We start from the raw sequence: 27,561 nt of genomic DNA on the forward strand, positions 1-27,561 counted from the left end.
ACTATTTTTTTGGGGGGGGGACAAGGTGACAAAAAAATGGAGAATTGCACGTTTTTTTTTCGGTTACGGCGTTCACCACATAGGAGATATTTTTTATTATTTTAATAGTTGGCACTTTTTTGGGCGTGGCGATATGTATGTTTATTTTTTATTTGTTTATATATTTTATATGCAAAATTGGGAAAGCGGGTGAAACTTTTAGTACCGTATATTTTTTATTTTTTTTAACTTACTTTACTTTTAATCCCTTGTCCTATTCACCCTAATAGAGCTCTGTTAGGGTGACTAGGACTTCACACCCTCCCTGTGCTCTGTGCAAACAGCAGCAGGGAGCTTACCATGGCAGCCAGGGCTTCAGTAGTGTCCTGGCTGCCATGGTAACTGACCGTGGCCCCGCGATTTAACTGCTGGGGCTCAGATTGGAAGCTGCCACTGCACCACCAAGGAGGGGAGGGGAGGGGACCCTGTGGGCACTGCCACCAATGAATATAACAATGATGGAGGGGGGGCGCCTGTGGCCACTGCTCCACCAATGATTATAATAGTTATACTACTTGTATAATTGATACATTAAGTGTAGGCAGCGGGTGCCGGTGGTGGTATCACATACCCGGCACCCGCCCTCTGACATTGCGCTGGGTTCCCCATCAGTTAACCCCTCAGCAGCGCATCCTAGTATCGTTAAATAGTAAGACCCGGTATCGTATCGATCCGGGTCTAAAAGTATCGATTGGGTATCGAAACTTCAATACCCTGTGCAACTCTATTACTGTGTATCATATTGAGCAAATGGTTATGTCAACGTAATAGCCACAAATAATATAATATAAATATAGGCAATGTATAAAATATAAGGAATGCTCTCTGCATTGCCTTTATAATGTACTAGATGAAAATGAATATGCTTTTCTAAACCTACATTAGAGCTATACGTATTTGCTAATGTTTCTTTATATAATATGTTCATTGATATCAAAATTCACCCAATATATTCTGTCCGTGAATAGTTGAGAGGCTAATTCGCATTCAACTGCAAATTACTGAAGATGCCACAGCCCTGTAGTAGGTTTAAGTGGGACGCTGTTTGTAGACAACCTTCTAAAACTGCCATCATTGAAAAGCTTACAAAATTATAACTAATCTGAATATCATAATGTGATCATTTTTTATGTTATATATAAAAATTATAGAAGACAACCAAAGCAAAAATGGCTTTGCAAAAATTGCTGCTGAAGCACCGAGGTTATAGATATAAATTGCTTCATTTTGGGTGGATGGATTTTAGTAATCACAGTAATGGTGTATTACTTCATTTTCAGCAATGTCACTTTTTGCTCATGTTCCCTTTCCCAGGCCTCCAAATGTCCCCCCTAAACCCCAGAAACAAAGGAAACCCAGACCCGTTTCTCAGTATATTACTAAGTTGTTTAACGGGGATCTGGAGTTCTTCATCCAGGTACTGGCACTGGTAATGTTGAGGGCTAACCTGCACCTTTTGCTTTCAATGTAATGGGCCTCTCTGCAGCTGAGGGACGTCATTACATTCTACATTGTGGTGGGCTGTTTTTTCCCTTCTGATCAATATCCTTCCTGAGTCTACAGAGAGATGGAAGTGTAACCCCTTCCTCATAAACGCCAGCATTATTGTCGGCTGCAGACAGTGACATCTATGCAGTGAACTCTGTTACAGTGAAATGTGTAGTGCAGGAAACGTTTTCTCAGAAGCCTTCCTGTTATTCATTTATAGGGGAAAAATCCAGCAGTGACTCTCTGAATTTCATTCAACTTCAACTGTGTGTATCCTATGTACATGGTACGTGACACCTAATGTACCACATTCCAACAAGCTCATACACTAGTGCCTAAAGGGGTTGTCACGTTTAAAGGGAGTCTGTCACCACTATATGACCTGATACAGCGCTTACATGGCTCTGCAGCACTCCTATACATGATTCTAATGGTACCTTTTGACTTGCAAAAGCAGGAAAAATGCTGTTTAATCCATATGCAAATGAACGCTCACAAGTGCCCAGGGGCGGCGTTCCCTGTGTAGGAGCCCAGGCTGCTCTGCCTTCTTTTTACTTTACTCCTCCCCAGCCTCTTCCTTTGCCCGCCCTCTAAGTCCCTACGTCATCCACAGGAAATAAGGCAGTACAGGCGTTCCCTGTGTAGGAGCCCAGGCTGCTCTGCCTTCTTTTGGCCGGACCTAGCGATGACGTAGGGACTTTGTGTGTGGGCAAAGGAAGAGGCTGGGGAGGAGTAAAGTAAAAAGAAGGCAGAGCACTTTATAAAGTGAAGTAAACATAAAAAGAAGGCAGAGCAGCCTGGGCACCTACACAGGGAACGCCGCCCCTGGGCACTTGCGAGCGCTCATTTGCATAGGGATTAAACAGCATTTTTCCTGCTTGTGCAAGTCAAAAGAAAATACCAAAAGGTACCATTAGAATCATGTATAGGAGTGCTGCAGAACCATGTAAGCGCTGTATCAGGTCATATAGTGGTGACAGACTCCCTTAAATAAACCCACTTTCATATACCCTATTAGGGAATTCTAAATTATTAAATCGGGCAGCTGTGTTTAAGACTTTATTTTGGGTAAGGCTACATTCACACATTCATTTAAAGACAGATAAACTGTCAGTTTTTAACAGATGTTTTCTTTACACTGATACCTTTCTGAGAAACAGATGTTAAAAATTGTTCCCTGCAATTGTAAAATTTGTCCCCTGCCATTGTATGGGGTCCGTGTACGGACAAAATAGGACATGTTGTATGTGTGTATGGAAGTTATTCCCTGGCTGTAAAAAAAACAAAACAAAAAAAAAACATCCGCGTGAATAACACCATAGACTACCAATGTTCTTAAAACCATTGTACCGTCACACGTTCGTTCTTCTTGTTGTGTGAATGTAGCCTTAGAGTAGAGATCAGTAACAAAGAGCACCACCTGCTCTGGAGGACCTGTCCTGTCCGGCATTACAGTAACAAGTCATTGATTTGAATGGGCAGTGTGCAATGCTTCATTTACACTTTTGGTGGTACTTCAGGGAAATTGAACACTTTCTGACAGCTGATCCCTAGGGATTCCAGCAGGGGGGGACTCTTTGGGATCAGCTTATTGGCAAGATGGCCACCTCCATAATCATGTTCAGGAAATAGAATATAAATCTGCAATCAGAAAATAAAAACAGATTTGAAAAATAAGGATATGCTGTCTAATTTTAATTGGCAGTTACAATTTTCGGAGCATTTCTTTTGTCAGACTACCATGTATATTTTCGGGGACTTTTGGGTTGCCATATCTTTAGAAATAAACATTAAGCAACATCAGTGGTCACATCTGCTTGAACAGTACGTCACTGCTGTAATGTACTATTCAAGCAGATGTGACCACTGAGGCCTGTGATTGGCCACAATGGTTATGAGACCAAGCCACTTCATGGTCCTACAGGGAATGGGACATTTTTTTTTTTTTTTTTTTAATAGAAGCGCTTGGTTGTTGGTTGCTAGGCTGGACAACCCCTTTAATTAGATGGTCACAACATATATTTTTTATAAAGGGGTATCTCATGAAGCCAACCTGAGTGGAAGCCAGCCAGTCAATTAGATGATCACTGTGCATCATTCTTCTCTAACACCTAGTGTTGTTGCTGAGGGAAGCTACTTCTGGCTCATATAGGGGCAGTCCTGATGTCCATAGTGGGTCATATTCTGCTTGGGGAACACATCACTGCTGCGGCCAAACATTTTCCGTTCTTCTGATCCTTCATGCAGGATTTTTTTTCCCGTCTAAAAAAACGGATCTCAGATGGAAATGGCTCAAACATGCAAATTGTGCATAACTGATGACTTTTTTGTTTTCTTTTCTGTTCTTCTGACGGATCAGAACGGAAAATGAAACGGTGATGTGAACTCTCCCTAAGTATGCTTCCCTCCACAGGTCCGTCAGGAAAATAACAGCACATGATTATTTATTGTAACAGAGTTCACTGCAGCCAACATAACACCTTCCCAGCAACATGTCTACTCTGCACTGATAAAGGTTGTTACGCCATCTCGTCTGTTCTACCAGGAATGCTAAACTATGAAATCAGTAAAACTTCTAAATTCCATCTTGGATCTTCACTAGATTTATTCTCTACTTCTTTTTCTACCCTGTATTGCTAATATTGCTTCTAGTCGGGGAAGAAGGAATTCACACACAAGACATCAGGTATTGTGCTACTGGTGATGGAAATCTCATGATGTGCACTTTGCTTTGTACTTGTCTTTTCGACAAGGGAATATTTGCATCCAGCATAAGATATATAATTTTTGAGGGCAATACGTGGAAGCAATCGTGCATCACAAGTGCTGCATATTAGCTGTTCTGCGACCCACTCCTCCGCCTGGGAGAAGATATTTCTCATAACTAAGAAGAAAAAGTAAAAAAAATTTCCAGAGCAGTCATGCAAGCATGGATCTAATGACTTTAGTGAAAATCAACTATAACTCATTGCTCCATTTCCTGGCGCGTTACTGTTTACCGTTGGTTGGGAAAATGAACTTGGTGTTGTTGAACTAGGATTCATCAATCACTGACATTTGTTATTAGCAAGGAGAGCCTCTGACCTAGAATGTTATAGTAACCTATTAGATGTACTATATAAATATATACTGTGTGCATATATAGATATTCTAAATCCTTATAATGTGTGCAGACATTCCCTTGTCAGAGACTTGTACACGCAGCATGTAAATCGTGTCTAACCAAAGATGTTTTATTTTTCATTTTATTCTCCATTTTATTTACTTCAACTTTGATCTTTTTTTTTTTTTTTTTATCTATGCTTGCATTCATATGTGACTAACACTTCAAGCAGATGTTCATTATTTTACAGTTTATATAAAATCTATGACTAACTTTAAAGAGGTTATCCCACAAATTTAATAAAAAACTAAAATATCTAGGGTGAGGCACACATTTATCTTAACTATATCGTTTAGGGGGGGGGGGGGTGTAACTTTAATCTTTTCACTCACATTATCTGGAGGACTATTGTCTTTCCTTTCTGTGGGTAGGCAGCGCCACACAAGGCAATCAAACATCTACATCTCTCAGGAGGGAATTGCAGTCAGTTCTTTCTAACCCCTTCCTCTCTGCATAGAAAATAGTCCCTCACACACAGCCCTAGACAGTGTCATACTGAGGTTCCATGGGCCCACCAGAGGAAATTATTGAGGCCCAACTCCCATATTGTCAATAAAGTTTAATAGATTTTGATTCAAAGAAATAGAACCCAGTGGCAAGTGACTGCCTCTATAGGCTGCTCCAAATGTTTGACAGGACCTTGAATCTGGGGTCCACTATGGTACTAGAGCCTTGGCCCACCAGAGGATCCTCTGGTGGGACAGTCCGACCCTGGCCCTAGAAATACATATGGTATGTAATGCACACACTGAGGGGAAGGAAGAGAACATTGTAACTACTGAACATGGTAATCCACCACTGTATGCAGGAGAATGTGAACCAGAAGGATAAATAGGTAGCACTACCAGAGGAAAAATATTTAATCTACATCAAAAACTCTAACAATATTTTTATTGCATACATAGTGCCATATTACCTCATGTGAAATGCACTAGTCATTGCATAATACGTTTCATGGGATAACCCCTTTAAAAATACAATATGCTTTATTACATTCTGCTGCTCTTGGCTGCATTCAGAATTATGTGGGTTTCATCGAAGATCACTGTGTTGGCAGACACATTGCTGCCTGTGCACTACATTCTGGGAAGCTACATTTTTCTTACATCAGATAACTGTGAAGAACCTAGTGTAAAGACCACATCTTCTAGACTGGAAATCCCCAGGGCAGGCTCTGTAAATATAGTGAACTAGCTGGGGTTACTGAGAGTTTTTACTCCAGAATCCTGCAAAATTATGAATGCAGCTGTAGATGAGAATGGGCTGAAGTACCTCAGTGCAGGAAAAGAACCATTTAAAATGTTACTCTAAGCGACCCTCCAGTCCTAACTTAAAATTTGACTATACTTGACACATGTATTCTCATCATACATGGTACCTTCTGCTTCTTCCATGTTCCCAGTTGGATTACTTTCAAGATGGCCACCACTCTCCGACTTTTTCATGCAGTGCACTTTAGGAAAGTCTAAGATATGCCTCCCCCACTTCTGCCCTTGGATGGCCCAGCACTGATGATATAGGTGCTGTGTCCATCTGAGGAGGTGGCGGCCAGAAGGCTGAGATGATGGGGGCCACCTGGAAAAGAATCTAACTGGGGTCAAGATTGGGAGAACAGAGGAAGCATGGGAGGAGCACCAGGTACAGTTGCAAGAAAAAGTATGTGAACCCTTTGGAATGATATGGATTTCTGCACAAATTGGTCATAAAATGGGATCTGATCTTCATCTAAGTCACAACAATAGACAATCACAGTCTGCTTAAACTAATAACACACAAATAATTAAATGTTACCATGTTTTTATTGAACACACAATGTAAATATTCACAGTGCAGGTGGAAAAAGGATGTGAACCCCTAGACTAATGACATCTCCAAGAGCTAATTGGAGTGAGGTGTCAGCCAACTAGAGTCCAATCAATGAGATGTGATTGGAGGTGGAGTTCTGGGTTTGCTTTTCACAAGAAGCATTGCCTGATGTGAATGATTCCTCGCACAAAAGAGCTCTCAAGACCTACGATTAAGAATTGTTGACTTGCATAAAGCTGGAAAGGGTTATAAAAGTATCTCCAAAAGCCTTGGTCAAGAAATACTCCTGACCGTTGTGCATGTCTGATCTGCAACTACAGGAAACGTTTGGTTGAAGTTATTGCTGCCAAAGGAGGTTCAACCAGTTACTAAATCCAAGGGTTCACATACTTTTTCCACCTGCACTGTGAAGGTTTACATGGTGTGTTAAAAAACAACAACATGGTAACATTTAATTCTTTCTGTGTTATTAGTTTAAAGGGAACCTGTCACCGGGATTTTGTGTATAGAGCTGAGGACATGGGTTGCTAGATGGCCGCTAGCACATCCGCAATACCCAGTCCCCATAGCTCTGTGTGCTTTTATTGTGTAAATAAAACGATTTTATACATATACAAATTAACCTGGGATGAGTCCTGTACGTGAGATGAGTCAGGGACAGGACTCATCTCAGGTGAATTTGCATATATATCAAATCAGGTTTTTTTACTCAATAAAAGCACACCGAGCTATGGGGACTGGGTATTGTGGATGTGCTAGCGGCCATCTAGCAACCCATGTCCTCAGCTCTATACACAAAATCCGGTGACAGGTTCCCTTTAAGCAGACTGTGATTGTCTATTGTTGTGACTTAGATGAAGATCAGATCACATTTTTTGACCAATTTGTGCAGAAATCAATATCATTCCAAAGGGTTCACATACTTTTTCTTGCAACTGTCTATTGATTATACATGTGTCATGTTTGGACTGAAGAGTCACTTTAAATTGTATGAAGATGATATGTAAAATTGCAGTGTAAAGTCTTATATATGTCTCCATATTACTGTGCTAGAAATTGATTATAAAGCTGTAAATTAAATTGGGCAGGTTTTTTTTGTTTTTATATAGTACATTTTTAAAGACAACATAAAAAGTTAGGGGCCTTTCACCCAGGCCAGTGATCAGAAACAAATGTCATTCTTTCTGATCATTGCACCGTGCAAGCATGCTGCCAGACACCCAATAAACGAGCAAAGTCTGGTTTGTCGTGAAATTGCATCTTTTATCTGGCACCAATAATAATAGTTTTTCAGCAGCACATCGCCCCATGTAAACAGGGGAGGTGCTGCTGACAAATGAAAACTGTATGTAGGTGAACGATCATATTACTGATTGTTCATCCCTGTACTAAAGGTAGTTGCTTCATGTAAATGCAGGTAATGATTGCCAATCATGCTGGTATTCCATCAGCGCTCGTTACCAGCAGAATGTCATACTCCAGTCCAGAGCCATGTACACTGCACACGGTACGCCTTTCAGTAGCACAGATTTGATAGACATTCAGCTCTGAACTCTGCTTCCAATAGCTCAGACAGTACTGCATATGTGGAGTTGGAGTTATAGTCGTTATTACCCCAGGGGATGCTAAAATATTAATCTTTCTGCTGGACTATAAGACAAAAACTTCATTTATTTCATTTATTTCCACTTTATCATTGTAGGAATCTGGGCAAATAATTCCCCTCATCGTGGAAAGCTGCATCAGATTCATTAACTTGTATGGTAAGAAGCCTTTCTGTCACCAGCCCATGACTGCGTTAGGCCCTCTTCATGTGTGTGCTAGACATTTCTGCTGTTCAGCTCCGTTATAGCAGCAGGCCAGTGACAATAACCAAAGTGCCAATTTATGATAGACGGGCCCCAGACTGTAAGAATCCCTTTGCATGTGGCTGATTTTCTTGCAGAAAATTTTCTGCAACTGAAAATTTGTTCCATCCATTTGAATGGGATTGTTTTGGCGGGAAGCACGTGGATTTCTTCCATCCCCGTTCAGATGAATGGAACAGATTTTCAGTCGCAGCGAGATTTCTGCACCAAAATCTGCAGCATGTGAAGGCAGCTTTATGCCCTCCATCAGGTTTTAGTCAGGGAGCCCGACATTTTACCGGCTAATGGCTCTTTCACACTTGCGTTGTCCGGATCCGGCGTGTACTCCACTTGCCGGAATTACACGCCGGATCCGGAAAAACGCAAGTGTACTGAAAGCATTTGAAGACGGAGCCGTCTTCAAAATGCGTTTAGTGTTACTATGGCACCCAGGACGCTATTAAAGTCCTGGTTGCCATAGTAGGAGCGGGGAGCGGTATACTTACAGTCCGTGTGGCTCCCGGGGCGCTCAGAATGACGTCAGAGCGCCCCGTGCGCATGGATGACGTGTTCCATGTGATCACATGATCCATGCGCTTGGGGCGCCCTGACGTCACTCTGGAGCCCCCCGCTCCCCGCACGGACGGTAAGTATGCTGCTCCCCCGCTCCCCGCTACACTTTACCATGGCTGCCAGGACTTTAGCGTCCTTGCAGCCATGGTAACCATTCAGAAAAAGCTAAACGTCGGGTCCGACAATGCGCCGAAACGACGTTTAGCTTAATTCCGGATCCGGCCTTGCGGCAAGTCTTCAGGATTTTTGGCCGGAGCAAAAAGCGCAGCATGCTGCTGTATTTTCTCCGGCACAAATAACAATTTAATGATGAATGACCACCTGAGTCAAACAGAAGAATTATGTAGTAAGTGGTCAAAATTAAAACTTAACGTTTAATTCGAAATTTTAGAAAATAGGCCCCATGATAATAGATAACAATAATGCATTGACATAAACAAGAAGCAACGCGGCGGGTTGCCAAACAGAAGGTAATAGTACACAGAACCAAGTCATACACTGAAAGAGATGCTCGGCGGCACCAGAATAATAACCTGTTGGTTCTACCGCTCAGATGAAATGCTCCTAGATCAACAATTGTCCGGCCGGTGTTGATAGATATGCACACCGTTGCTAGCTGCAATTGCGTAACGCAGGGTGGTATGTAGTACTGGCTGGCCCTAGTAATGCCCTAGAGCCCTACAATGGCCTCTGTGACCGGATAACGGTGACCCGCCACCAGTCACCTACAGGAACCTCACCCTGGAATTTATGCGCCCTAGAAAGCCCTCGCTTACCTGATCCCTACGTGCATGTTTCGCTGGAGGTGATGAGTAACAAGCTCATCAGGGGAAACACGGGAGCTTGGGCTGAACCTGTGCAGGGTGCACTGACAATAATGTCAAATGTGCGCTCTGCACAGAGACAAAATTTCACCTCGATCCAGATATGGATCAACGTGGGCGGATTAGCTATGAGGGAAGAGGGGGGTCAAGATATAGAGCCCCTCTCCTAATAACTGACTGAGACGCATGGGCTGATGTAGCCTAGGTAGCACATGGAAATCGCTGCCTTTTAAAAAGAGAGCCAGCCTCAGAATGAGGCTTGGCTAGGACACTCCTACCTCATTCGGAGTGAGCGGTGTACGCCCGCGCATGCGCAGAGCGGTACATCGCATAGAAGGAGGAAGGCAGGGATTTCCATGTGCTACCTAGGCTACATCAGCCCATGCGTCTCAGTCAGTTATTAGGAGAGGGGCTCTATATCTTGACCCCCCTCTTCCCTCATAGCTAATCCGCCCACGTTGATCCATATCTGGATCGAGGTGAAATTTTGTCTCTGTGCAGAGCGCACATTTGACATTATTGTCAGTGCACCCTGCACAGGTTCAGCCCAAGCTCCCTTGTTTCCCCTGATGAGCTTGTTACTCATCTCCTCCAGCGAAACATGCATGTAGGGATCAGGTAAGCGAGGGCTTTCTAGGGCGCATAAGTTCCAGGGTGAGGTTCCTGTAGGTGACTGGTGGCGGGTCACCGTTATCCGGTCACAGAGGCCATTGTAGGGCTCTAGGGCATTACTAGGGCCATCCAGTACTACATACCACCCTGCGTTACGCAATTGCAGCTAGCAACGGTGTGCATATCTATCAACACCGGCCGGACAATTGTTGATCTAGGAGCATTTCATCTGAGCGGTAGGACCAACCGGTTATTATTCTGGTGCCGCCGAGCATCTCTTTCAGTGTATGACTTGGTTTTGTGTACTATTACCTTCTGTTTGGCAACCCGCTGCGTTGCTTCTTGTTTATGTCAATGCATTATTGTTATCTATTATCATGGGACCTATTTTCTAAAATTTCGAATTAAACGTTAAGTTTTAATTTTGACCACTTACTGCATAATAATTCTGGTATTTTCTCCGGCCAAAAAACGTTCCGTTCAGGATGCATCAGGATGTCTTCAGTTCCGGAACGGATTTCTCTCCATTCAGAATGCATTAGGATAATCCTGATCAGGATTCTTCCGGCATAGAGCCCCGACGACGGAACTCTATGCCGGATCCGGACAACGCAAGTGTGAAAGGGCCCTTAGACAGCACAGCATCTGCAACAGAGCCTTCAATGCAGATGTCAGCAGAGCCTCTTATAATCTGTCTGTTTTAGTTGACACTTGCAGTGATTTTTATGTTGGTTATAACCTTCCTTTCAACATTTTCCTCAGGACTTCAACATCAGGGTATTTTTCGAGTTTCTGGTTCCCAGATAGAGGTGAATGATATCAAAAATGCATTCGAAAGAGGTAAGATAATTGCTTTTTTTTTCTGAATCTAACAATTTTTTTACGCTTTGGTAAAAAACTAAGATAGCCCATCATAGCTGCTAAACCTTTATATAATTTTTTGGTGAGATATTATTATTTTGTGCCATATGTAAGGGCGCTTCATTGACTGGTCCCTAAACTGGTCAACCAATGAGCAGTCAAAATGAGCCCTTCATCCACTCAGTCCTCGTGACGCAGGTTTCATCTTTTGTCCTTATTCATGCTATACTTGTAGCAAGCACAGGCGTAATTACCAGAACAAAAGAATGTACGGTTATTGATAGAATTTTATTACGTTTGCTGTCAGAATAGTGTTTTTGTTTCTTTATATAAAGTCAGTAGACAGTGAGCTTTTCCTGAGCAGAAATCCTGCTAACCACTCTGCCATGTTTTTCTGATGCTAGGGTATGACATGTGGTTCTCCATGGTGAATATTTGAATATAGACTTGCCCATGTGGTCAGAACATGTTCTAGTCACTTCCATGGAGGTCTTTCTTGCCTCAGATTTACTATATAATTTGCATGCATTTTATACTGTTGTTAGATCTAATACTATTTTTGTTCTTGAGCAGTTTAGGCTATTTATATTTGTAGACTGGCATCACAGGCTATAATTATGGACATAGAGATGTTTATGAGCTCCGTCTCATACTTCAGAGAAGCGCAATGGTAACCTGGTTATTATGTGCATTTCTACAGGAGAGGACCCTTTGACAGATGACCAAAATAATCACGACATCAACTCTGTAGCTGGTGTCCTGAAGCTGTATTTCCGAGGCTTAGAAAACCCACTCTTTCCCAAGGAAAGATTTAACGATTTGATATCCTGTATCCGTAAGTCATCTTTTTGTCCTCAAAAAGTCTTCCATTTCCTTGCTTACTTCACTAAACCCTCCACCCTTCTTCCTCATCCTAGCAGTACTCTATTCTAGCCAGCATTTCCTGGAAGAGGAAAAGAATACTAGATGTCTTAAAGGCAATTTGTCCCACATCTGCGCCACTCTTGGAGGAGAGTTTAGTCATACTTGCAGCTGGGACCGCTCCCTTTTTTTTCCAACATGATTATGTATAACTCTTTGTGTCCAGCACAGCAGGAAAGCATTCCTGCAGGCATAATAGAGGCTTTTATACACTTCAGTATTTGTCTTCTCTTTCATGTAGAGATCAGGTTCAGACAGGCAGCCACAGCAGCTATGATGCATGGCAAGCACAGGCAGAGCTTGCACTTTACACTGGATGGAGTGCGGTTAAGGTTCAGGGACAGAAGTTGGCAAGGACCAAGTAATAGCCTTGTACCGCAAAAGCTTAATCTTTGGTTTGTCAGTTGGATGCAATTACAAACTGAACATGGAGCACACCAAACCAAAACCTAAAAAGCGTTTCTGGATATTATATTTCTGATGGTTGTTACCTTTTCCCTGAAGCTACATACAGCAGTATGAAAATGTTATACACAGTTGTTTGGTTATTCTGGGGAGCTTTGGTGTCCTTCAGTCAAAGTCATGCTCTTATAGGTGTGACTTGAGGTTTAGTATCCAGGTTCCACTTTCAGAACAGACTTGACCTCTGTAAAAATCCATGTTGCAGATTGATTACTTAGCATGCAAGCAGCATATGTTTTTTTGTAATTATGATGTTAAAACCCTAAGGCTTCGTTCACATTTGGCAGTAGTTGTGTAGCAATAAGCTGCACCACCAAACCTGTATCAGCAGTTTCAATGTGTGTGTGTTTCTCCATAGAAAAAAATAAGAAGTTGGAGGAGTGTGGACGGTTGAACTTTAAAGGGACTGCGCCATAAACTACTTTTGACTCTAAAGTGTATTTTCATCAATTACTCTCCCTTGGATTTTTTTCATTTACCTCATTTGCAGTTTTCTCTTATCCCCCATGCTTGACTCCTACTTCCTGGTTTGTCATGTGTCATCACGCCTAAGGGTAGATGTGTCCTGACACCAGCAGATCATGTGACACTAATCGCGCCCCCTGTTCTTACCTATGATCTGCTTCCCACTTTACAAGGCTCTAATGCAGGACGTAACCTACAGCAACTGGCTATGAAAACTGATTCATCACCGAGTGCAGTGGTAGGCTGATGACTTTAGAATAAGGAGGCAGTTTTGATAAATGGTGGTATTTGGGGAAAGTGATATAACAGTGACATCTGTTGGGCGGGATGCATTTACATTAGTGGCTCAAACCCTTTAAAGCAGGCATGCTCAACCCTCAGCCCTCCAGCTGTTGCAAAACTACAACTCCCATCATTCCCGGACAGCCTACAGCTATCAGCCTACAGAAGGGCATGGTGGGAGTTGTAGTTTTATAACAGCTGGAGGTCCACAGGTTGAGCATCCCTGCTTTAAAGGAACATATACGACATTTAGGGGCACATTTATTAAGTCTTAGCTGGCGGAGGTTCCGCCAAAGTTATGAAGAAGTGCAGGCCTCCCTATAACAGCACCAGTTCTAAATGTAAGACCGCTTTCGAGCTGCCTTATATTTATACCATTTTGCCTAAAGCCCCTTTCCCCGTCCGCAATTTTAGACTTGGTGTGAGCGGGGCGAATTCACAGAGCGTCGCAACTAGCCGTTGTGCCGCCATATGCACCTAAAATATGCCTAATTTAGGTGTATTTCAGTATAGTAAATGAGCCCCTTAGAGATGATAAGACATACAGTTCTTCACTGCATAGTATGAATCTGGACATCCCATATCTGCGATTATATGGATGCCGTACAAGCGTGGTTACCATTTGGATTAACTCCTGTGATCAATGTCTTCTGTACAGTCGGATCACCTTATTCCACTGCATTCTGTAAGTGTCCCATGGGCCACTGGGTTGACTAAGCACACTAGGCTATACTGTGGACATCCTGAGGAAATGCTGGTCTAAGTATAGCTCTGCAGCGCTCAGCAACAAACAAGAGGGCACATGTCCAAGGAGCAGTTGTCAGTGCCATAAAAGTGATGCGGTAGTCTGGTTTCATTCCACAGCAGCACTGGCCTAAAAGAATGGACATTTTTTTAGCTTTCTAGATTGTTGTGGTTAACTTACAGTGCCTCCATTTCTGAGCCCAATTAATGTGGAATGTATGCTATGCTTCTGGCCAGTTTAGACATACTTAGCGGGCAGCACTGCCAGTCCTTACATGTGCCATGCCTGACAGCATGTTGCAGTGGAAAAGTCAGAAAACCACTTTCAACTGAAACCTGTGTGCAAGTTATAAAGTTTAAATAAAAAATTTTTTTATGCACAACCTACTCTTACATTGGTTTTCAACCAGTTATGGTGCAAAGTATAAGTTTTGCTGTGGCCTCTTAGTTGTATACCAGGTGTAGCAATATGCACTGTGTGCACACCTGGTATTGCAGCTCCATCAAACTCATCTGAATGGGACTGGGCTACTGAAGGGGCTTCTGACCAATGAACGTGGATGGCAGCGGCCTGAAGAAGAGGTGCCTTCCCAAGTACCACAGCCCCTTCAAACAGCTGATCGGCATGGATGCAGAGAGTCAGACCCCTGCCAATCTGATATTGATCAATATTAAAGTCCCAGCAAACCCCATTCAGCTTCATAAATTTATTTCACGATTTGTAATAAGCCTGTTCTTTTTTAGCAACAGTTTTACAGTCTCATGAAATGTGACTGTCTGGAGGAGACTATATTTTTTCCCAACTAGCGCCGTACTAGAACTGCCGAGTCTTTAAAGATGGCGTGGGATGCCTGCTGTTTTATACAGCAGACACCTGCAGCTAATTTCCCACTTCCCACTACAGTCTATGCAATATTAAATGGTGGGGTTGGAAAGTACAACTTGTCCTGGAAAACACAAGCCCCCGCATATGGCTATGTGAACAGAAAAATACAAAGGTTATGGATCTGGGAAGGCGGGAAGCGCAAAATGAAAATGCCAAGTAAAAAAAAAATGTCAGTGGTAAAAGGGTTTAAATAACAGACTAAGACCTTATTCACACGTCAGTGTTTGGTCAGTGATTTCCATCAGTCATTCTGAGCCAAATCCAGGTGCGGCTCTAAACACAGAACAGGAGCAGATCTTTCCCTTATACCTTATGTCTGTGGAGGCTCCAATCCTGGCTTTGGCTCACAATTACTGATGGAAATCACTGACTAAATACTGACGTGTTAATGAGACCCAATTTATATTTTACTAGCCAACACCCTATCTTTCGCTGGCAGTATCGATGACCTGTCCTCAGGATAGCTAATCAATATTAGACGAGTTGGGTACTGACACCTTGGCATCCCTACGATCCAGCTGTTTTTCAGTTGCCAGAAACCAAACAGTGGATGGGAGCATCCATGGAGTAGTAGCAGTGATGGGGGTACTGCAGCTCAGCTTCCATTTAGGGCTCATGCACACGGCCGTTGTGCAGCCGTTCCATGCATGCGTCCGTGCGGCAGCCGGGAAGGATGAAAGCCCATTCAACTTGAATTTGTCCGTGATCCGTCCGGAGGCATGGCCAGAAACACTACGGGAGCACTCTGTAGTGCTTCCGTTCCGCACCGCATCTCAGTGATTGCGGACCCATTCAAGTGCATACGGCCGGTGCCCCGTGTATTGCTGACCCGCCGTATGCATGAGCCCTTACTTGATTGTAGTACCCCTGCATGTCCACTGCACGGTGGACAGAACCTTCTGCTTCCCGCTGCAGCTGCTGTTTACTCTCCGGAAACAGCTGATCGGACCCCCACTGATCTGATATTGATGACCTGTCCTATTTTCTATGTATTCAATATACATGTTATTTAACTGTAACTTCACTGACAATATAGACCTATCGGTACAAAAATGACACTAGAGCCCATTCTTTTACATTCCTGAGTGTAGGATTTCTCACTTTATCTGTATGCGCTGTCACACCCCTTTATTCCCAGGAGCAGCACATGGAGAGCTAGTGTTCAGCAGGCAATGTGGTGTCTAGCTCTAGCATATTATAGAGCAGAAACACTTAATCATTACTAAACATGAGTGAAATCTTAGACCACGTATTTGCTGTCTTGCTGCTGGCAGCCTGGCGTGCAGCATCTTGCCATCTGCTCTGTAATAAAGATTAAATAACTGAAAAGCATTATTTCTCCCATCTAGTCATTTTCACAGGATGCTTTATTACAGTTCTTCCCTGAAGCGTCCCTTCCTTGCTGTTTTCACATTTCAGAAATGATACTTTGCTGAAAGAGTCTTACTTTTCTGTTTACCAAGAACCGCCTTTCCTTCTAATCTATTGGAAATATTGCTGTATACTGTACCATATAGGATTGTCTGAAAGTATCAGATGGCGGAAGCAGATTTCCGGAAAAGAATGTCTGGTTATTTGCTCCTCGTCACAGTAAAAGCGATTAATACATATGTGTTACATGCTTCTTTGTATGTACTGTCACTTTTTGCTACTTTGTTTACTGTCTGAGTCTATTTCACGTTGGACATCCTTCTACTATTGGGGGGTTTGCGCAGTCAATATAACTGAGGGGCTCATAGAGAGGCAGATGTCTCACAGATTTGACAGTACATGCTGAATTCTGGGGAGATCTCCTTATGCGAGTGCTTCCAGACGTTGAAATGATGGCTGTAGGCTTAAAATAGTGTTCGGCTCCCGAATAAACATACATGTTCGGATCAACTGAGCATATTTATTCTCACGTTCTATGCCTGCGTTTGACGTATATGATACAAAAAAAAAAGATACAAAAATGCAGCATACCACGTTCTTGTATCCTGCACAGCCCAGTAAAAAAAAAGTGTGTGTGTGTGTGTGTGTGTACATATATTTATTTATTATTAATATTATTATTTTTTTTTTTTTTTACAATGGAGCGCTATGGTGAAAGGAAGCCACTGTATGGCATCAGTCTGAGGCATCCATTTAACATATACGTTTTTTGTATATGTTAAAAGGATGGGAAAAATGTGATGTGAACCAACTGTTAGATGGCTCCTATTGCTTAGAGCCAAAATTGACTTTATATGAATTTCACTATTTAGTTGCAAATGCTGGGCCAATAGACACCAGATAATCCCAGTGCCCCAGTTACCCCTCCCCATGTCACACAAGCTTCCAGAAAGGTAAGGTATGGGACATTGTCTGGTACCATATTTATACTCTGGAGCTGCTTTAGCTAAACTTTGGTCACCAGTATTGAAACTGTGAGGTCTAGAAAGGCATGCAGGTGAACAAAACATTGTGTGATATCAGTATTTGCTAACAGGACTCCTAGGAGTGTGACCTAGAAGACATGGGATATTGCAATTTACTGCAGAGTTTATGTAGCCTAAGTATGTATTATTACTTCATCGTTTACCAGGCACTGGTACTACAGCCTACTACAGTGTCGCCCCATTTAAAAAGAGGGCATGTCATATCTCCTGACGTGTCTGTCTTAGTAACTACTTGCATTCTATATTCTGTATCATGTAATAACAATAGAGGATCATAATTTCTTATAACATTTGCCATTTCAGTTATTTCTTCTAGAAGTTTATGAATGAATTTCCGACTGGTCCAACTGGATTTTACCAGCTGAGGATGTGTCTCTGTACAATCTGACACTATCCAGTCAGTGCTGTCAGGGTCAGATTGTGCCGGACACACACCCCAACTGGTAACATCCAGTTAGACTTCTAGAGGGAATAACAGAGGAATGGTACAACATAGCATTATATGAAAAGCTGCTCCCGTATTGTTGTTATATGGGGAATGCAAGTAGTTACTACGACGTGTCCAGAGAATTGACATGTCCTCTTTAAGTGAATAAGACTGCGCTGTATTTCCAGGGACAGCTGTTGTGCCTGGTAAACATTAAAAGGGCCCCTTCCAGCTGAATGTTTGGGGTGCCAAGATTTGGATTTGAAAAGAAAGTTCATTCCAGCCTCCGGATAAAACAATGGAATCCTTTATTGACAAATGGTCATAAAGTCCAGGTATGCCAAACACATAGTGCACCTCCTGTGACGCGTTTCGGATGTATATAACACCCATAGTCGTGGAGCTGGCTGTGATTATCTTGCCAAGATTTGGACCCCACTGATTTAATATTGATGACATGTCCTAGGGGTAGGTCGTCATCTTCCCAATAACCCCCTGTAATTTATCTTTACATTAGGATGCTGTAAAGTCCACTGCATGATTGCAGCCCGTGTACAGACAGTAATAATGTGCAAACCTCGAATTATATTTGTAATAATGACGTGTCTGAGTTCATTAGGACCAATGTCTGCCCTTCTGATCATATCTTCTCCTGACAGGAGTTGAGAATCTCTATGAGAGGGCCATGCACATCAGGAAAATCCTGCTGACATTACCCAGGACAGTGCTCATAGTCATGAGATACCTCTTTGCATTCCTCAACCAGTAAGTTTCTCATAAATCGATATCTGTGGGGGGGGTTAAAATCCTGCAATTCTGCTATTTTGTTTTTAGGGCATTCCCTAAAACTGACATGTTACCTTTAGGGTTCATGCACACAACCGTATGCCCTCCGAAACATATGGTCCGTGAGCGGGCTATATGTCCCGGAGCGACATACATCGTGCGCATGGGAGTGTGCAGCATCATAGGTTACTATGATACTGTGCTCATTGGGCTGCCCGCGGGACTCTTGTCCTGCACTTACAGTCATGTGAAAAAATTAGGACACCCTTTGAAAGCATGTGGTTTTTTGTAACATTTTTAATAAAAGGTTATTTCATCTCCGTTTCAACAATACAGAGAGATTAAAGTAATCCAACTAAACAAAGAAAACTGAAGAAAAGTCTTTTCAAGATCTTCTGTAAATGTCATTCTACAAAAATGCCTATTCTAACTGAGGAAAAAGATAGGACACCCTTGCCCCTAATAGCGAGTGTTACCTCCTTTGGCTGAAATAACTGCAGTGAGACGGTTCTTGTAGCCATCTACCAGTCTTCGACATCGGTCTGAGGAAATTTTACCCCACTCCTCAATGCAGAACTTTTTCAGCTGTGAGATGTTTGAGGGGTTTCTTGCACGTACAGCCCTTTTCAAGTCACCCCACAGCATCTCAATGGGATTCAAATCTGGACTTTGACTTGGCCATTCCAGGACTCTCCATTTCTTCTTTTTCAGCCAATCTTTGGTTGATTTACTAGTATGTTTTGGGTCATTGTCATGTTGCATGGTCCAGTTCCGCTTCAGCTTTAATTTTCTAACATGGTCTCACATGTTCTTCAAGCACCTTCTGATACACAGTAGAATTCATCGTGGATTCTATGATGGTGAGCTGACCAGGTCCTGCTGCAGCAAAGCAGCCCCAAACCATGACACTTCCACCTCCATGCTTCACAGTTGGTATGAGGTTCTTTTCTTGGAATGCTGTGTTTGGTTTACGCCAAACATGTCTTCTGCTGTTGTGTCCAAATAATTCAATTTTGGACTCATCTGTCCAAAGAACATTATTCCAGAAGTCCTGGTCTTTGTCAACTTTATCTCTGGCAAATGTCAGTCTGGCCTCGATGTTTCTCTTGGAAAGCAAAGGTTTCCTCCTTGCACACCTCCCATGCAAGTTAAACTTGTACAGTCTCTTTCTGATTGTAGAGGCATGTACTTCTACATCAACAGTAGCCAGAGCCTGCTGTAGTTCTCGAGATGACACTTTAGGGTTTTTGGAGACCGCTTTTAGCATCTTGCGGTCTGCTCTTGGGGTGAACTTGCTGGGGCGACCAGTCCTGGGCATGTTGGCAGTTGTTTTGAAAGCCCTCCACTTGTAGACTATCTTCCGGACAGTGGAATGGCTGATTTCAAAATCTTTTGAGATCTTTTTAAATCCCTTCCCAGACTCATAGGCTGCTACAATCTTTTTTCTGAAGTCCTCTAACAGCTCTTTTGCTCTCACCATGGTGCTCACTCTCACTTCAACAGTCAGGAGCACACCAAACTAAATGTCTGAGGTTTAAATAGGGCAAGCCTCATTCAACATGCAGAGTAACGATCTACTAATTATGTGCACCTGGTGTGATATACCTGTGTGAGATCTGAGCCAATTTAAGAGGGAATACATGTGAGGGTGTCCTATCTTTTTCCTCAGTTAGAATAGGCATTTTTGTAGAATGACATTTACAGAAGATCTTGAAAAGACTTTTCTTCAGTTTTCTTTGTTTAGTTGGATTACTTTAATCTCTCTGTATTGTTGAAACTGAGATGAAATAACCTTTTATTAAAAATGTTACAAAAAACCACATGCTTTCAAAGGGTGTCCTAATTTTTTCACATGACTGTATATGATCTTATGAGTGCAGGACAATAGCCCTGCGGGCGGTCCGATGCTCACAGTTTCATAGTAACCAAAGATGCTGTGCGCTCCCATGCGCACCATGTATGCCACTCCGGGACATATGGCCCGCTCACGGACCTTATGTCTTGGAGGGCATACGGTCGTTTGCATGAGCCCTTAGTCTGTGGGTCAGTACAATTACAGCAACGTGAAATTTATACAGTTTTTCTCATTTCTTTACTTCTTTCCCCCCCCCCAAAAACTTCTTCCCTCCCCCACACAAAAAAAAAATAATAGCTTTTTGTTACCATAGTCTGAGTGGATTGAGGGGCGTTTTTTTGCCGCTCAAGATGTCGTTTTTATTGCCGTATATACTGCTTTTTGATATTATTTTTATTTATTTTTAATGGGGGGTGAGGTGGCAAAAAAAGTGTCACAGGCATTTGGATTTTTTCCATAATTTATTTTATCATGCAGGATAAATACAAATACATTTTAATAGTTCTGACATTTTTGAACACGGCAATACCAATTAAGTTTATTTTAATTGTTTATTGTTAAGTAAGGTTAGGATTTTAATACTTTTATATTTAGTCCCCCTAGGGAGCAGGCAATTGTTTGATCACTAATTCCATAGACTGCAGAAGTTTACTACTCCAGTCTATGGGGATTCTGCTGTCTCCCTAGTAAGTTGTGCCGCAGCATCTGAGGGGTTATATGACTGGGATCAGAGTTATCTCCGTTATGCCGTAAACATACATCATATTTCACCAATGGGTTAAAGAATTCAGAAACAAAGGTGTCATGATCTTGAATACCTATATATAATAATAATTACAGTGTTCTAGTTAATAGAAAAGTATAACAGAACTCACAAAGCAACTGACAAACCCAATTAAACATAGGTATGAGCTCACAGTGATACTGGTTAATCAGATTGTGTTATGCAGTCACTTTAATCTTCTTCTCCTTTTGTTCCACACAGCCTTTCTCAGTATAGTGATGAAAATATGATGGATCCGTATAACTTGGCGATCTGCTTTGGCCCTACGTTGATGCCTGTTCCAGACATTCAGGACCAAGTGTCCTGTCAGGCTCATGTGAATGAAATTGTTAAAACTATAATCATCCATCATGAGAATATTTTTCCAGATATTAAAGAGCTAGAAGGCCCAGTTTATGAGAAATGCATGGCTGGCGATGACTACTGGTAGGTCGCTTGGGTTAACATAACAAGGGCCAGTATGTGTTTTTATGTGCCTAGAGAAGAATATATTGGAATGACTCATTATAACTAGAGACCAATATGTTTCTACTTTTATATTGCTGCACCATTCTAATGGCCCTGTCTGCATCACATCCTATATCTGTGCAGGGATGCAGCAGTGTGCCATCTCTCTTAATGCTTGCTGTATTCTTTAGGACCTTGATTCCCTTATCTCAAGATTGTTTTAATAATATGACTTGGGCTACTTTCACACTTGCGTTGTTAATTCTGGTATTGAGATCCGGCAGAGGATGCATCCCTTCTGTTAGAATGCGGCTGTGTGAAATCAAAGGATCCGTCACTATATACATTGAAAGTCAATAGGTAAGGGATCCAGTTTTATAAGCTCCTAAAAAAAAAAAAAAAAAAAAAAAAAAAAAACTGTTCCCATTGACTTGCATTGTTTTCAGTGCCAGATCCGTGTTTTTTTTTTTTGTTTTTATGGCCGGACACAACAGCAGCTTGCAGCGGTTTTGTGTCCGGTCACAAAACAGAATGCTGCCGGAACAGAAGACATCCCGATGCATCCTGAACAGATCTCTCTCCATTCAGAATCCATTAGGACTAAAATGGAAACATTTTTTACCTGTATAGAGAACCTCTGATGGATCTCAAAAACACAAGTGTGAAAGCAGCCTAATACTTTGTTTCGAAGCACAATCCTCTGAGAATTTAAAGAAAGTGATTTTGTGTGCGCAGTCATTTTTATTAAATTGCTACCTTAAAGGGAGTCTGTCACCACTTTTTTGCATGTTAGACCATTAAAATAGGGTTATTTGATCCAGCCAGAACATAAAAACGGTACCTTTGTGGTAGAAAACGGACTTTTCAATTTGCAGAAAACGAACTTATAAGATTATTTTCGGAGCCCTCTCAAGTGCCCAGGGCGGTCTCTCAATCCTCAGAGCCCAGGCAGGCACCTCCTAAACGGCTGATAACTCCGCCCTCCGTGCGCCTCTGCCCGCCCGTTTACTCCCCTCCCCTGTCCCTTTCCACTGCGGCTGTGCGGTACAAATCGTAGCGGGCGCATGCGCAATGCGATGCCCGCTCCTGGCAGGGCATCGCAATACCTATTGCGCATGCGCCGGCTAAACGGCGATTAGCCGGCGCATGCGCAATAGGTATTGCGATGCCCTGCCAGGAGCGGGCATCGCATTGCGCATGCGCCCGCTACGATTTGTACCGCACAGCCGCAGTGGAAAGGGACAGGGGAGGGGAGTAAACGGGCGGGCAGAGGCGCACGGAGGGCGGCGTTATCAGCCGTTTAGGAGGTGCCTGCCTGGGCTCTGAGGATTGAGAGACCGCCCTGGGCACTTGAGAGGGCTCCGAAAATAATCTTATAAGTTCGTTTTCTGCAAATTGAAAAGTCCGTTTTCTACCACAAAGGTACCGTTTTTATGTTCTGGCTGGATCAAATAACCCTATTTTAATGGTCTAACATGCAAAAAAGTGGTGACAGACTCCCTTTAAGGGCTGTTTCACACGAGGGGATGCCGTGCATGACATCCGTAACGTGAATGACAGCCACGACCCGATGCAGACAGCAGAGGCACTGAGCATTAACATGACTGATAACGCTCCGTGCCTCTCTGTGACCTCTTTACTACGAAATCACAGTGACAAATTTATCTCACTGTGATTTCGTAGTAAAGAGATCACAGAGAGGCAAAGAGCATTATCAATCATGTTACTGCTCCGTGCCTCTGCAGTCTGCATCGGGTCTTGGCTGTCAGTCACGGAGCGGATGTCACGCACGGCATCTGCTCGTGTGAAACAGCCCTAAGAGTACTTGTTTCTCCTGACCTTTTTTTTGTAAATATGTGTCCTCCATCATGAACTAATAATAATTCTGGAGCATTCTTTCTTCGAATTTTATTTTGTGCCATTCCTCTGTTATTCCTCCTAGAAGTTTATGAATAAATTGGTTACTAGTTGGGGTTGTTTTCCTATACACCCATAGGGCTCTTTCACACGTGGGGATGCCGTGCAGGTAATCCGCTGCGTGAACGACAGCCAAGCCCCGTTCCGGACAGCAGAGGCACGGAGCATTAACATGATTGATAATGCTCTGTGCCTCTCTGTGATCTTTTTACTACAAAATCACAGTGAGATAAAGTTGTCACTGATTTTGTAGTAAAAAGATCACAGAGAGGCACGGAGCATTATCAGTCATGGTAATGCTCTCTGTCTCTGCTGTCGGAACGGGGCTTGGCTGTCTTTCGCGTAGCGGATTACCCTCACGGCATCCGCTCATGTGAAAGAGCCCTCACTGTATCCAATCAGTACTGACCAAGAGGGAACACATTTGACAAAGGAAATGACAACACCCAGTTGTCAATTGATTCATAAAGTATTCGGAATAAAAGCGGAACGGCATCATGAAGATTTCCAAGAAAAGATGTTCCATAATTGTTATATTATGGGGACTGCAAGTATTTCTTCATATTGACATATCAGGAGTGCTGACTAGTCCTCTTCAGGACCAGACACGGTTTAGCGGTCTTTCACGCTCTTTAGTTTAACTGCTGTAACTTTTTATTTGTGTTTATCACAGATTACCCTAAATTTATATATATTGCATGTCCAGTTTTGGATAAACGGGTCTTAGCTAGTGGTACAAATACAATTTGTCTGGGGAACAGTTGTTTGCCTTGGTTTATTTTTTCTTTGTTTACTTTTTCTTTTTAAATCTTTATATTCTGTCCCTCCAAAGTCAATGACCATTGGGTACATTATTTTTATTATTATTATTATTATTATAATGATTATTATTTTGCTTATACTTTCCCACACAGGTAGATGACCTAACCCTTATGGCTTAAAGGGTTGTGTCATCTAAGACAACAGGTGCATACTGCTAGGATATGTCGCCATTGTCTGAAAGGTGCAGGTCCCACCTCTGGGACCTGCGCCTATCTTGTAAACAGAGCCGGCAGAGTCCCGGAGGGCGCATGCGCAGCTGCCCTCTATTCATTTATTATGGGGCTGCTGAATATAGCTGAGCACTGGCTCAGCTATTTCCATTGGCCCCACTGAAATGAATGGAAGCGGTGGCCGCGCAAGCTCAGTGCTTTCCTATTGATTTCTATGGGACTTGCGAAAATAGCTTCTGAAAATGTATTATTCATTTACTGTAAATGACTTGCAGTAAGCCTGTCTTGATGATTTATTTTATACTTGTTATTTTCTGTATCAGTGACAGCCCTTACAGTGAACATGGCACCTTAGAAGAAGTTGATCATGACGGCGGCAATGAGACACACACCAGTGAAGATGGTATGATGTTCTGGACTATATTTATAGCCAAATTGCCCATTTATTGAGTCAGGGCTCAGATATATTTTTCTTCCTAATAGAACTATTAATATTCCCCCCCCCCCCCCCCCTTTTTTTATTTTTTATAAATGATGTATTTATTTTATCAACTAAAAGGCTTCTTTTACACATATACAACATTTTGCAGTGTTGGTGTATCATATGTGCTGGGCAAGCTCTCGCCTCATATTCTAAATGTCTCCATGCCCCCATTCAGCCGATTGAGGCCAAAAGTCTGTCTTTTTTTGTGTGTAAGTTGTCACTTTTGCAAAAAAAAATAAAGACTGATAAGCTATTGCTCGGCTTTTTGGTTTGCTTTTATATGCGAGATCTGTAGTACACTGTATGTAGCATGCTTAAAGGGGTTCTCTCACTTCAGAAAATGTAAGTTAGGCCTCATGCACACGGCCGTGTTCCGCGGCAGAGAGCGGTCCGTGGTAACACGGCCTGGATTCCTATTGAGAGCTTCATGCCGCCGCTGCAGTACAGTAATACACTCGTATAGATCATACCAGTGTATTACTGTAGTGCAGCGGCGGCATGAAGCGCACGGCGTCATAGCAACCAATGTCGCTAAGCAACCCTGCTCTCAACAGGAATCCAGGCCGTGTTACCACGGACCGCTCACGGCCGTGTGCATGAGGCCTAACTAACATTTTCTGAAGTAAGACAACCCCTTTAAAAGACCTAGCGTAGACTGTGTTGTGAGCAGTGTTTGTGAAACCTATGCAGAATGGAAAATGACATGTTGCATTTGCGATAGATGTTTTAGCTCTAGTGGGAGAGGCAGTTGCATCGATAGGATTACCTGTCAGCCTGCTATAGATCTTGTCTAAATGAAGATCTTTCTTCTAAGCATAAACCTGTCACGGCGTTTCTATCCAGTGTTTCTGAGGGATGCCCAGGTCGGCAGATTATGTGTTTGTTGCTATTGACTTGTTTCGTTCTGCCACACAAGCATGTCAGAAAATAGCAGTATTGATTAGTAACGCCATAAACCTCACTAAGAGATGGTATTTGCCAAGATTTATTACATTTTGCAGCCAGAATGACTTAACGGATTTCATCTCAAGCTTGCATATTGACATGTGTCCTTAACGGCGATTTATGCAAGATTAATCTACTATACTTGGGTCATCTGGCATCTAGATATATTTCCCTTAGGAAGATATACTAGCTTTTACTGCATTATTCTTGTCATTGCTAATTTAATGGTAGAACCCCTTCTTTTCAGGCAGTACTATTATGTGTGGTAGTATTAGGTGGTAATGCTGAGTTTTAGACACAACGCTTCTGTTCAGCCAGTTCTAATGGTAATCCTAAACAGTTTTAAGTAAACCTGAATTATATATTCTATAAATTATATATTTATATATAATTATATATACACAGACCGAATTAATTGTGATGATTAGACAACTGGGGAATGCAATAACAAAAAGTGAAGTTGTCCTTTTCAGGGGAGAACGGTGCAAATGCACCTCTCACCAAAGTACTGCTTGAAAGCGTAGTATGAAAATTAAAGGGGCAGTAACGTTTTTAAAATATAATTTTTAATGGTATGACTAAAATATATATGGACCCCTTACAAACATAAACAGACAGACACACTAAGGAAACCTGGATACACGTGGACCGCTAAGGTGCGGGTCACGGTATACAGAGTCCCTCGGGCAAACCCTTACTCAAATAGTGTGGACCCCAAGGGTCAGGAGGAGCCACAGCTGGTGGTGAGGGAAAAATAAACGTAATTGTCCTGAGTCTCAGATTGAGGAGCAGGGCAATGCCTTGTCGAGGTGAGAGAACAAGGATAGATCTTACCGGTAAGGGTCAAAAGGTGCGTTTATTCATCAGACTCCGGGAGATCACCGGAAATAATGGTCTTTTCCCAGCGCGTAGTTTAGGTGTCCTTTTTTAGGGGGGTCTTCATGAATAAGGTTATGCGTTGTCAAGGGCCACAGGGAGGTGAGCTGTCCCTGTTGCACCCTGCTTGACCTACTATGACCCTAGTACCCCAACACGGGATCCGTGCCCCGCAAGGGGTGGTCCCTTCCGGAACCTTTCCCTGGTCTAAGGTCCCTATGAGACCCTGCTGGGGTGGTAAAAAGGACACCTAATGTAGTGGAAATAAAAAACCGTGGGTATAGAAAAGGTATGTTCATGTGTCCCTACGCGTTTCTTCAATTGAACATACTTGGAAATAGTAATATCAACCCCTTGAATCGTCAGGGGACAGGGGTTAGTACAAGTTACAGCTGCCTTCAATTGCGCAGTGTCAATAATATACTACTGAGCAAAAATAGTAAGGACAGACTAAAGTAAGTCACTCGAGGTACTAGGTATATTTACACTGAGAGCAACCTCAACCGCATAGAAGAAATATACTTGTGTTGGGCAGTTGGGAGGGAGGCGCTGGCTACCTCTGACCACTCGGTGGTATATGATGTGGTTGGTTTCTACCTAGAGTGCGTGTGGCAAGATCCAGGTATACCTGTAACACACAAGAATAAAGGAACGTCCT

General features: G+C 42.6%; 1 protein-coding gene across 4 annotated transcripts in view; it reads left to right on the top strand.

Annotated features, from left to right (window-relative positions):
• The window catches only part of SRGAP1 (SLIT-ROBO Rho GTPase activating protein 1), a 234,171-nt gene that overhangs the window by 192,727 nt on the left and 13,883 nt on the right, over positions 1 to 27,561 (top strand). For 2 of the 4 annotated variants that reach the window (XM_044280542.1, XM_044280540.1), the window contains 7 exons: positions 4,180 to 4,213; positions 8,199 to 8,259; positions 11,115 to 11,192; positions 11,914 to 12,048; positions 18,477 to 18,582; positions 21,444 to 21,668; positions 24,922 to 25,001. In XM_044280542.1, the coding sequence (XP_044136477.1) occupies positions 4,180 to 4,213; positions 8,199 to 8,259; positions 11,115 to 11,192; positions 11,914 to 12,048; positions 18,477 to 18,582; positions 21,444 to 21,668; positions 24,922 to 25,001 (719 nt within the window). Of the gene's footprint in view, positions 1 to 1,353; positions 1,457 to 4,179; positions 4,214 to 8,198; positions 8,260 to 11,114; positions 11,193 to 11,913; positions 12,049 to 18,476; positions 18,583 to 21,443; positions 21,669 to 24,921; positions 25,002 to 27,561 lie in introns of those variants that run through there. The other 2 variants (XM_044280541.1, XR_006387841.1) reach the window with 2 other exon arrangements.

Source organism: Bufo gargarizans, chromosome 2 (genome assembly GCF_014858855.1).
Source record: "Bufo gargarizans isolate SCDJY-AF-19 chromosome 2, ASM1485885v1, whole genome shotgun sequence".
Taxonomy (NCBI): Eukaryota; Metazoa; Chordata; class Amphibia; order Anura; family Bufonidae; genus Bufo; species Bufo gargarizans.